Raw genomic sequence first — 14,530 nt, forward strand, 5'->3', positions numbered from 1 at the left:
GTCAGAGACTCTCAAGTGGAATCAAGTGGAATAACGCAGATTGATACTTTGCTTTTCTTGGTAGTGCTATCTACTTTAGTTAAGTGTGTGGCTATGTCAAATGATTGCCATTCTATTCTCCCTCTCTTTTTATGTATGAAGTTATAATTCGAGACTTTGTGCTTTTCTTTATTAATTTGATGATTATTATCATACTCAAAAGCGAATATAGAAGAGTCGCACAATTAGAGCTGGCAAGATCAGAGCCTCAAATATGCGCGTTAAGAAAGACGTCCATATTTCAAACATCATTTTATTGTTTGCATTTGGATATATAGACACTCGGTGATCATCAAAAAAACCCCTCCACCCTCAATTGATAACCCTACAGTTGGAACGGATCTCCCCGTTGCTTCCGGTGAGCATGCCGATCTGGCCCATCTTAACCATGGCCGCGGCGAACTTGGACTTCCACCGCGCCTCATTGGAGGCGTTCTCCCTGACCTTGGCCGCAGTGGCGGCGGTCGAGGCAAGCGTCTGATCCGAAGTGAACAGCCCACGGTTCACCAGGATGCTGGAGTAGTAGCTCGAGTCAAACGTGTTGGGGCTTCGAGGGTCCATGGGGACGACCCCGTTGCTATTTTGCGGGCACTGCTGCTTGAGTTGGATAGCGTAGGTTGGATCCAAGCTCGGGTCTTGGCTCACCGTGGAGTTGAAGGAGTAGAGCCTGCTGCTGAAGGAGTTGCACTGGGACACGCCTACAGTATGTGCACCTGATCGAGGAGCCAAAGTAAATTAACAGTAATTTGGACTTAGGGAGTCACAATTAATCCAATGTAATCATAATATATCTCAACCTCCCAATTGTATTTCTTGTTATCTTACCAGAGAGAGTGATCATCTCGTCTTGGGAGAGCCCTTTGGCTGCGAAGCTTTGAGTGAGTTGGTCGAGATTAAAGGAAGGAGGTGGGAGATTACCGAATGTTTCTGAGGCTAATGACACCCTTCCATCTCTTCTCCCAGATGGCACCTGATAATTGAACCCACCTGTCTGCTCACATAAAACTTTCACTCAAATTTACAGTTCACACCCTAACATAACATAATATTCCATCTTGCTTTTATGAAATTATTCTCCTCTCATTTTTTTTTCTTTTAACAGGATTAATTTGTAGGCAAGGGTTTTTAGGAATATTACCAGAGCAACACTATCCCTAGCAGCGAAGGCGAGTATATCAGCACAGGAGACCACTCCAGGGCAAGCAGCTTCCAGTCTTGCCTTGGCTCTGTCGATGACTTCGAACCCAAAAAGACTAGTGTTGATCGGAGAGTCCTTCTCGGCGCTGTTCGACGCAGTCGAGTCGATCAGAACCGACCCATCACACCCCTATCAATATTCACAATTACAAGCAAAGATAAGATCTGTCAAAATTTTAGAATCTTAGAGGGTCGGATTTGTAAATTAAACAGTGATAGTGTATGGTTTTTATCCATAATTATCCACACCCTAACGAAGCAGTCGTGGAAGTGCATCCTGATGAGCCCCGGCGCGACGCCGGCGTTATTCGCGATCGACCTCCTGACCTCGTCCCTGACGATCAGCTCGGCCTGGGGGCATGTTCCAAAATAGAACCCTATCCGAATCCTTATCACTATCTGACCCTCGATCTCTCTACTACTCAAGCAGAAGACCACCAAGAAAGCTAACAATACTTCTTTCCTAAGCCCCATTCTCTTTCTCGCTCTCTATCTCTCTCTCTCTCACACAAACACAGACACAAGCACACTCTCTAGTCCTCTTCTTCCACCTCAATATATACATATGAGTAACGAGCATGGTCTCGTAGTTATGAATTAGATAAAGCAATTTGCATATGGGAACACGGGGGAAAAGTCATGGAATCAATTGGGTAGTCGGCATAGGAAAAGGCCATTTTGGCAAAATACAAGTTGGGCTCCATGGCGTTATAGGAACAAAGATCAAGTGGAGAAAGGAAATGGAGAGGAAAGAGATGAAACGAGGTGGATTTGTACTGGAGGAGGCACTAAACTATTAGCCAAGGGTGTGATCGAGCGATGAGGAGATTAAACTAACCAATGGAGACGAAAATGGTTGGCTGTCACGGTTGCATAGTGCCAAAGATGGCATGCGGTTTTGTAGGCCATACGTTGAATAAGTTGCATCTTCTCACAAGCTCCGCACATGGAATTAGAGTTCAGTGCATGCATGGCAGGATAAACAGGAGCTATTGCTATTCTTTCTTTTATATATTTTTGCACATCGATCGATCCGAACGCTATCAAAGCTGTTAGACAAACATGATTAATACATTAACGCACATTTGGATAAACCAAACAGGATTGGCGTCCATTGCCACTAGGTTATTAATTATGGTGATGGAGTTATGCATAGTACAGTGGCAGAAGATCATATTGATTGGCCAAGTTTAGTCACGCAGATATGGCCAAATTATAGGCGAAGTTGGAATGTGAGATGTTAGCTAAAGGTTAAAAGCATGGACTTTTATTCACATAAGGCGACTGCTATCGGACAATAAGATGGGGCACTGTTCGTTGGACTCGATGTTCTTCAATGATTCAAAACTTAAACCTCAATAGACGGCAGGAATCACGCCAGCGTGTGAGAAGTCGACGTATTTTATTTCGTTTCCGTTTGTCAACTTCTTTTCTTTTGTATTTTTTTCACAAAGAGGCCGTGTTGGATAAGCATTATACCTGTCTGACACTGAAGAGTATCAGATAGTCTACAGTCCTGCAATCGATATATTTGGCAGCATATAGTGGAATGCCAAACCAAGTATCCGATGTATCTTAATGCTTACTGACACCTAGTGCATATGAACAAGATCCGGCAAATCGATTACCGTGTGGAATTCTTATAATATGAACTCCTAAGAACCGAGGAGGATGCCAGCTGAGGGAAGAAATCTTATGGTCACGAAATGGATATTCTTAAAAAAGTCCTCTGCATGTGTCCAGTTCACTTCTAGAATATAAATATTTTTATTCTAAAATAAATCTTCTTATTTTAGTATAATAACTAAACAGTGTAGTAATTCATCATTCTTTCTCATCTTATTTTATACAATTTTAAAAAATAATTTAACATTAACTCATAATTACTATTTTATTTTTAAATTAAATAATTCTTAATTATACATCACCTCAACTATAATTAAGCTCTTAAATATTAGTCTCTTACTCACACTTGAGATTCCGTCTTTTTATTTCTTAATCTTAAACTAAAAAAAATTATTCAAAAAATTATAAAAAAATTTAAGCTTGCATTCTTACAAAATAACTTCACATTGCATAGTTGTTTCCTCATAACATTTAAAAATATTATTACAATACGAGGTTAATTTTGGCGGTGTAATCTTGTAACTACGTAATAGTCAAAAATTGCCTTATATTATACAGTTATTTTCCTATAGTATTCAAAAATATTATTGTAATACATGATTATTTTTTCTAGCAAAACTTATAAGAATATAATGCAGAATTATAATCTCGCACTAATTTAAAATTACCTCTGAGTGTAATTATTTTCCTTTAGTGAGTATAAAAAATATTTTAATTCTGTAACTATTATAGAAAATATTATAATTTTAAATAAATATATTTACGTTCAATTAAGAGTATTCTTATTATTTCATATAAAACATCTCATTTTCGATACAAATTTATTGTTTTTTAATACTTTAATATCAGCTTTATATCATATCAAATAAATTATTTCTTCTTATACTAACATTAAACTAAATATTATAATAACTTAAATGTCTTTTTCTGATATTCAAAATTAAAATATTTATTCTATAATAGACAATAACAAAGCTGTGTTAAACGTGAAAAATAGTGGATGCTTACAAAGTACCTCAAGCATATTTTCCCTCTTACAAATTTAAACAATAAATAATTAATGCCTAGACAACGATTCACTCGTATGAAAAATAGCCCTCCCGTCTCACAGAAGGCTCTGGTTCTGCTCTTCAACCCATTGAGCCGAGGTCAGAAATAACTAGATGGATACAGTATAAATTACTATTACAACATTAACTAGAGCAATAACAATAACAAAACTACTAGCCATCAGGATAACACCGATTAAGGAGCTCGAGAAGAAGAACAGCTGCGGAGTCCTTGGCTTTCTTAACACTAGGCATGGGATCCCCAACGCACTCATCAGTCCATCCGCGATCGGATGTGTTAACACGCACTGCATAGACGAATCTTTTAGCATGGGCAGGGCCCCCTTCATTGACGCATCGGTATTGGGGCATTGGCCACTGCCTTCTCAGACAGATGTCATTAAGGGTCTGTCTCGTGAACATCTGAACTCCATTCTTCTTCTCTCCATTTTTCTCTGTATCCCTCTTTGATGCATCCTCTTTCTCCTTCAAGACGACGAGGGCATTCCTTGCAGCCAATTTCTGTGCCATTTTCTTCTGTGGGTTCTGAGCTACACCAATCTGCACCCCGTCGATGAAAACTTCAACAGTAGCTATGTTGCCTGTCCGTGTTGCTTTATACTCTAAACCCTCTGCCTGCTGCTGGCATCGCTCTTGGAGCTCCCTCACTGGATGCATTGGAAGAGTCTCTGGGGTCACCATCGGATGCAGCAAAGGTTGGAATACCTGATAGCAAAAGTATAAGGAAATATTAATTGGAAACTTTTACGGAGATCTGTTGCAAGCTTTCTGATAAGTCATTGCTGTAGAACTCAGGATTACCTTCCAGACTACTGAAGTATCACGTGCACTGTCAAGGAAAATTGCACCAGCAATAGACTCTACAATGTCTCCAAGAACTTTCGGAGCCTTACAGTCTCCAAGACCAAAAGAGTTGAAGCCTGGTTTCAGAAGCTCTTCTTGAACGTCCTTCACAAAGTCCCGAATCTTCAAAGAGAACCAAAAAGAAAAGGTTCGGACAAATTTTCTATAATAATGAATCATAGATTGTAAAACAAAAGTGCAAACCTGTGCCTCCAGTGCACTTGACCCATGACGAAGATGCACGTGCAGCTTGTGCTTCACTGCAACCCGCGCAAAGTTCTCATTATTTACGGCTGCAGCTCGCAAGTCTGTGAGTCGGCCAGGAGGCAAGTTGGTGTATGTAAAAAATAAATGCCTCGTAATCAAATGATCCAATACAGCATCACCAACAAATTCGAGACGTTGGTAACAGGAAACACCAGATGATGGCCTTGAAGCATGTGTAATGGCTTCAACTAGCAAGCCTCTGTCTTCGAACTTGATATTCAGTGCCCCTTCAAGTGCATCAAAGTCGATACTTCTCATTATGCTTTCAGGTATGTTGTAAGGCTTTGGTGAAGGAATATCTTGAGAATCCAACTCCACTTGAATCCCAATCCACTTCATAAAGTGGTTTGCAGCATTTTTCCCACCTTCAACATAATAGACTCCAATAAGCGCTTCAACAACATCTGCTAAAGTTTTGCTAGACAGAACCCTATAGCAGCTAGAATCACCCTCGATTTCACCATCTTCTCGGATATTGTCGATGAAATCATCAAAGAAATCCTTTTCTACTTCAGTCTCAACAACAGGAGATTCCTCACCAAAAATGGAGGATTCTGATTCTTTGCTGTCTTCATCAAAAACAGGAAGCACTCCTGGAGCAGCCCATCTTGAGGGGGCAAAACGATCGGCTTGTATATAAGATTGAAGCCCTCTATTTAGGGCATATTGATATAAAACCATATTGCTCACCATTTGTTGCCTCATTCTGGTCAGCTGTCCCTCGTGTTTTTGAGGATATTTTAGGAAAAGAAACCTGCTAACAACCCACTTCAAATATGCATCACCCAACAGCTCTGCTCTTTCATAGCAGAAAGTCTCCTGACATGAAGCAGCAGTCAAGGCTTCTAATATCTGCGGGAGAATATGCTCTCAATTAGACTAGAATAAGCAGATAAGAGGCAAACGAATGGTTTCTAACATCTAAAGCATAACATAAGAGGAATAAACATAACTGCAGATGACCAGATGTTCTCTTAAGGTAGTATAAAAAGCATGGAGAAGAAAAACGATCGTGTAGGAGGTACCTTTGCTGCAGGGACAGGATATTTGATGGTATCCTTCAGCTGAACCGCAAGAAGCATGCTCTCCACTCTTCGCATTATTGAGGGCAGTCTTTGGGCACCACGAACAAGGGCTCCAGAGAGTGGATGAACAAGACAGAGTTCAGGTGGTAAAAATACATAATATGTTTTGTCCAGGTTTTCTGCAGATTCACCTTCTCGTGCTGTGAGTGGAAAACCAACTTCTATAAGAAAGGAGCATAAGGGAAAAATAAGAGACATATGGATGGATATTACTACCCTCAGAATGCTCAAATCTAGGGGAGAGAAGATTCTTGCAATATGAAACACCACGTCCTCGTATGAGAGGCTGCTTCTTGTAAATTAACTCTACCCCGTATCTGCAAGTCAGGAAAAGGAAATGAGATGTAAAAGTAAAACACTAAATAGTCTGACAGCCATAGCCACAGCATGCCACCAACAACAAAAATATCACTGTATTAATAGAATCCCAATGTTCAAGTTATAGAGCGATAACAGCTTCATATATAGATGTCCAACTAAGAAATAATCTTCTTACTTCTGCCGGTAGTAATCAGCATATGAGCTGTATTCTAGCGGCCCTAGGTAGCCCTCCTTCCTCGGGAAAGAATTCTCTGCATTCATATCAAACCGAATTGAGTCCACATAGAACCTTTTCCCTGAATGTGCTGCAGTTACAATTTTCCCAACAAGATCTTTCACATCCATACAAGAATCTGCCATAAATAATTTGCCTCGAGTAAGATAAACATCATCAGCGCATCCTATAGTATCACGGCTGGGGACTAATCCAGAAGCTTTCACAACATCAAATTCTGCAACAGCTCCCCTGATACCATACGTAGGATGAGCTTTCTGGCCAACAGCCATACAATGACGCAATTTTCCAAATCCATACTCCCTCCTATCTCCACCAAGTGTTCGCTCATTGGTACCAAGGTGAACATCAGGGCGTGCTCTCTGAAGTGGATTCATCCATGCATCAGCCTTCACTATGTTCTCGATCAAAGTCCAGTCAATTTCTTTTGCAGAATGAAGACAGCTTTCAGCTAAAAGTGGGACAAAAAGATATCCTTTTGCAGGATCCCATGGAGTAGTTGAGGGATCAACATCAACATCAAGCACAATGCTCATGAGTCTAACATGAAAGCTCTTCAGCAAAAGAAGCTAAACAGAGAGTATCAAAAATGATAAATACGAATATCAGAAAAGTTGCCATTCATATGATTATATATGCTAAAAATATTGACGGGGCAACTAACCTGAGTTTCCTTTATCTCTAGTTGACCCCGGTAGACGAGAGATGCCTTTGTTATCATTGTTCTAGCAACAAAGAGATCCATCGTCATCGATAAAACCTGCAAATAACTTGTATGAGAGATTCATATCAAAATCTCCATATTCAAATGTGTTAAATGATAGTTCAATATACCTCTGCATCCAGCTCATTGCCAAAAAGGACAGCAAAATCCGAAACTTGTGTAAGAAATGGATCCTTAGAAGTCCCAACATTAACACAGTTTACAGCATAAATATGCAGTTTAAACAATTGAGAATCATGACAGCCATCTCTTCCAGATAAAATCCACTCCCCCTGTGTTCAAAGAAGAAACTCTCGGAGGCTCAGATAAATTTCTAACCAAAAATCTCACAATAATCAGAAATAATGGTAAAGGGTACATCTTCAGGGAAAAGTACTGCATATTGCTATAAAATAGAATATTGCTTTGCCAACAAGAAGTCATACAACAAGAAAGAGGGGAAACACCAAAGGTTCCGAAACGCAATATCAGGATCAAGAGCAACCTTTCGGAAAAACAAAATACCGGCCGTATCAACTGTATCGACCGCACTCATATCGGATTGGATTATTTTTTTAATAACTAAAATCATAAATAATACTTTAAAATGCAGACAAATTTATAAAGACTTAGAAAAAATGACAATAAAATAAGAAAATAAAAACTACTTGCATATGAAGCCTACAAAATTTTAAAATGTATCAACTTAAAAAAAATCCTATCTCTTTTCCTCCTCTCTTACTGCCACAAGCTAAATTTTATTTTTCTCTCTCTCTCTCTCTCATCGGGCAAGATCAGCCAACATAGCCAATCCCGACTCAATATTGATCAGGGATCGGCCTGGGATCAGGATCGATTGAAACTCGGTTCCATGGAAAAACCTATTCCATGACTATGCTTGCGAAATCAAAGGGAACTTACCAAAAACTTGTGGTTATTCGATAATCCAAAGAGTAGCTTAAAACAGCACTATTTGCTAATTGTAGTATACATGTACATCTGTGGCTCTATGTGCATAAGCATGCAGATTTCTCTCAGTATTAACTCATCATAGACAAAAACTTTACGGAACTCGAAGAAAACAGAAGAAGGCTAAAAAGAGTGTACAAACAAAGATGCCAGACCTATCATTTGGCTTAGCTTTTTCCCGCAAGGCTATGGTAAATGTAGGGGCATGAATTTGCTATAGAAATCAAATCATTAAAGTGAATTAATTTCTTTTAAATCCATAGCTTAGTCAAACAAGGTGACGTTTGCCACAGAGAACTGTCTGATTGCAATTCATTTAGATGCTTCAAACAAACATTAGCATTGTGAAAAAGTTGACAGTCTAAAATGAACTCACCTGCAGGACTTCTGCCACACCTTCAGGATAGAACTCTCTATGTCGTGCTGTTCCTGGAAGAGGATCACCTTCATCATTAGGCCCAACTTGTTCACCTTCCTCCCCACTTCCCTTGTCAGGCAAAAGCATGTCTGTAAATGCCCCCATCTCATGTAGCTTCTTACAAGCAGCCAAGCATACAGCCTGCACAATAAAGATAACATGGGTTCACCATCATTCTAATGTTAACTATGCCACATTACATCACCTAGAGACATTTTTTATTTCTGATTTTTTTAAGGCATCATACTTGCTGTGCTAAGCGCATTGAACTGCATACAGGACCTTCAAGCTTCTCAAATGGAGCATTACAAGGTAGCTGAAGCTTGCATGAATATTCAGTTGAGCCCCCCGGCCTCTCATGTCTTTCCATAATGAACTCGGGACGAAGTATTGAATATCTAATAAAAAGCAAATAATTCATAAATATGAAACCAAAGTTTGTCATGTGAGAAGAGACAATATACTAAGATCTAATAAAAAGCAAATAATTCATAAATATGAAACCGAAGTTTGTCATGTAATAAGAGACAATATACTAAGATCCCAACAAAAACAAGTACCTGTCACTTGGTAGTTGGGAACAGTAAAAATGGATGAGCCCGACAGCAGAATTCAAACTGACAACAGCACCTGTTGATTCCACCTGATACATTGAACCAGGTAATATATCCACAGGAGTTAACCTAGGAGTATCTTTAAGATGACTGAGATCTGTTCTTTCTATAGCTTCTTTTCTCAATGTTTCCTCACTATTACGGGCATTCCTCAAGAAAGTTTCATGTGACAAATTTCCCCTGACAGCACATTAACTTAGTTTAGCAAAGCAAGACATTAGTAACAATACAAACAACCTGCCTCAAATTCCAATCATGTACCTTTCAAGCATCAATATGTAGTCAGATCCAGGCTTTCGTGCACGACCTCTAGATTGGATATAGGCCAAAACAGTTTTTGCAAGGTCAAAACGAATAACTACATTGCACTGCCGAATATCAAGTCCTTCCTCAGCAACACTGGTAGCTACTAATAAAGTAACCTGCACGTTCGATGCAGAAAATTACTTCTGCAACTTATCAGTTACAGTGCTTCTACACTTAAGAAGTCAACACATGCTAAAACTTCACATAAAACATATAAATTCTATGATGGTAGTCAGACTTGAAAAGTTAAGTCATAAATCAAGAGAATTTGCTGGAACAGAAAAACATACCCGACCATCACGAAATTTAGCAATCGTATCCTGCATTTGGCATGTGCGCATCTCCTGATTATTGTTGTGTCCTATTAAGCTTGCACATTTGATGAAACTTAGAGATGGAAGCTCTGTGAAGACCTGGATATGTATAAAAGTTAAATAAAGTGATTCAAGCTCATTACAAAAATAAATCTTTTGGAAATGCAGCATACATGAACAATAAAAATCTTAAAAATTTAACCTTGGGAAGAACTAATGCAGTAACAACTCGCTCCACAAAAATGATAGCACGAAAATCCTCTGTCTGTTGGTACTTAAGAAGTATTTTAATCAAAGCCTGCACCTTAGGAGTAACTTTTCCATCTGCCACAGCAGCTCCAATGATGACATCCACATGTTCACCACCAGAAACAGCTACAAGAGTGTATCATAATGCAAACAAAGTCAGATGAAGTTATGCAAAATTGGAAGAGAACATCACCATTGCTCAAGCACTATAACTTAAAAAAGACTAATCTAGATAGCAGACATGAAACTTGGATATCATCTGCTTTCAGAAGATGAGCACATGGCAGCACTGACCATGACTGTTTGGCAGCTCTCCCTCCTCAAGTTCTTCTATGCTATGGCTGTCACCATTGCATGTATCTGCAACATTGGTATCATTTTCAGTGGGAGCAGCTCCCTCAGATAGCTGACACTGCAATAAAGTAACAACTTTCTTCAAATATGATTCTTGGAACTTGACATCAAGTTGGTAATTTGCCCTCTCATCATTCTGCAAAGCTGTCAAAAATGACAGTGCAACCTGAAAACAGTTTTACAAGAGCTGTTAAAAATGATGATATGGTAATAATGTTTTCCTACTTGATTACTTGGCACAATTGAGTACCTTATAGGAGCACCATTGACCTAGTTCACCCAAGGCATAATTTATAGCTCTCAACTTCTGAATCAAATTAGCAGCACCATCACTTTCAGTTCTTTCAGAAACACCATACACCAGGCGCAGCTCATCTCTTGATCCAGCATCTCTAGCTCCCATAAACTGCCACTTGCTTCTTCTAGAGCTAGAAAGTGCAGCTTCTTCAACAGCAACTTCCATTTGTTTAATTTTCTCATGCAGGGACCATAGAGTAGCTGCCTTATCATATTGGACAACAATTTCTAGAGGCATAGGAACATGTTTCTCCAGTTCCTTTCGATCTTTAACTGTACAAACTATAGAATCTAGTTTGCTCTCAAGATTCCGGATCTTGATTGCACAGTCCTCTTGGCTAGAAACACCTGCACCGAGAAAAAAATGATACTTTGTATTAACAAGATACAAGAAACCTAAAATTGTGAAAAATGAATATCAGTAGGGCTAGCAGATAAAGGAAACAAATGGAAATAAAATTATGCAAGAGAAACTACAAAGGACCATACCCTTCAAATTGACAGGAGAAGCCGTCATACCAAAAACAGCTGGCCTTTTATCCTTCGACGTTGTATGATAGAATTCAGACATCACTAAAGAATATGGATGTTTTTTTACAGCATGATGGCACTCATCCAAAATTAGAAGATGGATAGCTTCCATTTTAATTATACTGTGCCTGAGGATGTTTAGTAAAATTTGAGCTGTCATAACTAATACCTGCAAAGAAGGACTCATTTTTAATGCAAAATATCTTGTTCGATGAAGTATGAAGGTCTCTTGCTGTTTCTCAAAAAGATAATAAAAAAATAGCACCATATGCATCAACATTTTTTCATACTTCAGTCCAAAATTTCATTAGGAAAATGTCCTCAGCTGAACTTGCAAACTCAGCTATAGAGGAAACTGATGGAAGAAAATGAACCAAGTTTATTATACACAAAAACCACAAAGAAAGGAATGAATGAACTCACACTAGGTGGATGACTTTTCTCTTTCTAATTACAGAAAAAAAAAGTAGTTTCTTGGCTGGAAGCCAATCTGAGAAGATATCCTATGCAGTTTATCTTGCACATAAGACCCTCCAATAAACAACGCCAGTTTCTCTCACATACTTAAACAAGCACACCATAGTTGCAAAGTCATTTTCCTTTGGTGAACTATTCAAACCACATAAAATTATTCGTAGAGGAACTAAAAAAGTAAGCAGTTGATTCCATCTTCTCCTAAATTATCCATCCAATTTCGAGTAAAGACTTATTTACATTTACAAGACTGAGAATGCAGAGAAATAGTCATATATCTACCTAGTAATCTAGAAGCAAGAAAATGAATAAAAAAGAATTGGATGAAAAAAGAAATACTTGCCTGTTTAGATTCAAATTCACGTTGCCACCGCCGAGCATCCCAGAAATCTTGGCCCATCTCCCCGCAATAATGTCCGACTCTATAACCAGTCCTCTCCCGAATGACCTCCGCTTGCTGTAATGGATTCCCTCCCTCAGCAACAATATACCAAAATATAAAAAATAATCTATAGATATTGAATTAGTACCTGGTAAACAAGAGGAACTTTTGGCACCAAAAAGATGGCCAGCATCTTCCTGCTCTCCTTGAGCAATTGCTCAGAGATGCTCTTGATGAGGAGCACCGCGATGAGTGTCTTTCCCGCCCCTGTCTCCAAAAACGCAATCGTATTCCTCCTCTTGGCTTGCTCCAGCACTTCAAGCTGGTATTGCCTCACCTGCTCCTCCACTGGCTTCTCCTTCCTCTCCTCCTCCTCCTCCTCCGTCTCCTCCGCCTTCTTCTCGGAATTTGCCCTAGACCTCTCCAGGCTGTCCTGTCTTACCCTCTTTCCCTCCCTGTCATATTCCGACTCCCAAGAACCGACGCGAAACACCACCTTCCCGGACTTGTTGTCCCTTTCCCAATACCCCCTGCTCTCCCTCCTATCCCCACCGCCATCCCTTTCTCTCTTCCGGCCCCAATCACCATCCCGCCTCCTCCGATCACCGCAATCCTCCCCCCGGTCGCGCGCAAACCTCCGCCAGTTATGCCTTCCTCCTCTCTCCTCCTTCATCCTCTTCCCATTCCTCCAATGCCCATTCAATGAGCTTCCATCTCTCTTAGAAATAGAATTACCCCTCTTGCTACTATCCAAAGACTCCACCTTTCCATTCACAGTACAATTCACAACCGCCGAATTCTCCGCCGCAGCCACCTCCTCCTTCGAATCCTCGATCTTGGGCTGCGGTGGAGGTGGTGGATGTGGCGGAGCTGGGTTTTGCTCGGAGTTGATGCTCTCGAGAATGCGATCGATCTCGGAGAGGAACCCATCGTCGCAGCCGTTGTCGAATGCGGGGAGCAAGGAAGGGTCAAAGTCGGCGGCGCTGCCAAAGTCGATGCCGACCAAGCGGTCGTCCTCGCAGGCGTCGAACCAGTAGGAGGTCGAGTGGCTTCCATTAACCGCCGGGTCGTCTCCCATATCTGCCACAACTTTCAAGTAACTAGGAAGAGTAATAAAAGAGGAGTGGAAGAGTAGAAAAGTGACTTCCTTTCTTCTTATTCTTCTTCTTCTTCTTCTTCTACGGAGAAGTAGGAGGAGGGGGAGGAGGAGGAGAGAGAGAAGGGCGGTGATATACCGTACGAATCACGCAAGAATTGAGGAGAGAAACTGAAAATATAACGGAGGTCGAGATATTATTCGCGAGATGAAGATTCGATCGGTGTATCAACGCGACTCTCTCTCTCTCTCCCTTCTCTTCGCTTCTTATCTCGATTTCTTTGGGATGGATTCTTGAGAGAGATTGGAGCAGGGGGGAAGAGCAAAAGGAGAGGAGAAAGGGAGGAATCGGAGATAGGTGGGGGGCAGATTCGAGTTTATTTCGAGTGGAATAGAGAGAGAGAGAGACGGGTGGGTGGGCGGTTTTATTTTAAGACCATTTAGGTTTAGAGGCGGTTTTGGTCGCACGTGTGGGGATGGGGTGGTTTAGTTTAACTGCTGCGAGGGAGTTCGGCGGATTGCTCGTGTAAGGACTAAGGAGTTCGGTTGCGTTCACACGGGAGAAGAAGAGGAGGAATGCGCTTCGTGAGTAGATTACTAACTGTTCCCGGCCAGTCGAGGTGTCCGGACTCGGAACTTTGATGGATGTCTTGGAATTTTCATTTCACACCCTCATATAATCTAAATCTTTTTTAGATTGGTTCCCATTCGTGAGTAGATTAGTAACTGTTCCCGACCAGTCGATGTGTCCGGACTCGGAACTCAGATGGATGTCTTGGAATTTTCATTTCACACCCTCATACAATCTAAATCTTTTTTAGATTGGTTCCCATTCGTGAGTAGATGAGTAACTGTTCCCGGCCAGTCGAGGTGTCCGGACTCGGAACTTAGATGGATGTCTTGGAATTTTCATTTCACACCCTCATTTAATCTAAATTATTTTTTAAGTTGGTTTTGTATAACTGGTCGTGGTCAACTGGTCGTTCAATAAGTTTGATAATATCAAATTTACCCCTGAAAGATTGCGTTTCCATTGTAAGATTGAAAACTACCAACTGACGGACTTATTATGTTTTGTTAGTTAGAATAAGTGAGGTTAGCCGGGATAAACTCTTCTTTATTTCATAGAATTATTGTCAG

The 14,530-nt window shown here is 40.3% G+C and overlaps 2 protein-coding genes across 3 annotated transcripts; both read right to left on the reverse strand.

Annotated features, from left to right (window-relative positions):
* Positions 1 to 272: 272 nt before the first annotated feature.
* Positions 273 to 1,902, reverse strand: LOC140767094 (peroxidase 5-like). Its single transcript, XM_073106876.1, has 4 exons — positions 1,486 to 1,902; positions 1,178 to 1,366; positions 865 to 1,030; positions 273 to 752 (listed from the first exon to the last, which is right to left on the reverse strand). Exons 1-4 carry the CDS (start codon positions 1,708 to 1,710, stop codon positions 352 to 354), a joined length of 981 nt encoding a protein of 326 aa, XP_072962977.1. The 5' UTR covers positions 1,711 to 1,902; the 3' UTR covers positions 273 to 351.
* A 1,940-nt stretch (positions 1,903 to 3,842) lies between these two features.
* Positions 3,843 to 13,787, reverse strand: LOC140766589 (endoribonuclease Dicer homolog 1). Of its 2 annotated transcripts, none has more exons than XM_073106012.1 (19): positions 12,443 to 13,787; positions 12,256 to 12,369; positions 11,397 to 11,607; positions 10,861 to 11,255; positions 10,551 to 10,776; positions 10,210 to 10,382; positions 9,984 to 10,106; positions 9,649 to 9,809; positions 9,334 to 9,567; positions 9,021 to 9,171; positions 8,732 to 8,914; positions 7,518 to 7,679; positions 7,348 to 7,443; positions 6,624 to 7,252; positions 6,344 to 6,444; positions 6,068 to 6,267; positions 4,980 to 5,894; positions 4,734 to 4,898; positions 3,843 to 4,637 (listed from the first exon to the last, which is right to left on the reverse strand). In XM_073106012.1, the coding sequence occupies exons 1-19, from the start codon at positions 13,370 to 13,372 to the stop codon at positions 4,086 to 4,088; spliced, it is 5,721 nt and encodes a 1,906-aa protein (XP_072962113.1). In that variant the 5' UTR covers positions 13,373 to 13,787; the 3' UTR covers positions 3,843 to 4,085. The 2 variants fall into 2 exon arrangements, with proteins under 2 accessions (XP_072962113.1, XP_072962114.1); XM_073106013.1 differs by having other exon boundaries at positions 11,397 to 11,566; positions 12,443 to 12,578.
* Between the last annotated feature and the right edge of the window lie 743 nt (positions 13,788 to 14,530).

This window comes from Typha angustifolia, chromosome 9, assembly GCF_048772165.1.
Source record: "Typha angustifolia cultivar Huaian chromosome 9, ASM4877216v1, whole genome shotgun sequence".
Lineage (NCBI taxonomy): Eukaryota > Viridiplantae > Streptophyta > Magnoliopsida > Poales > Typhaceae > Typha > Typha angustifolia.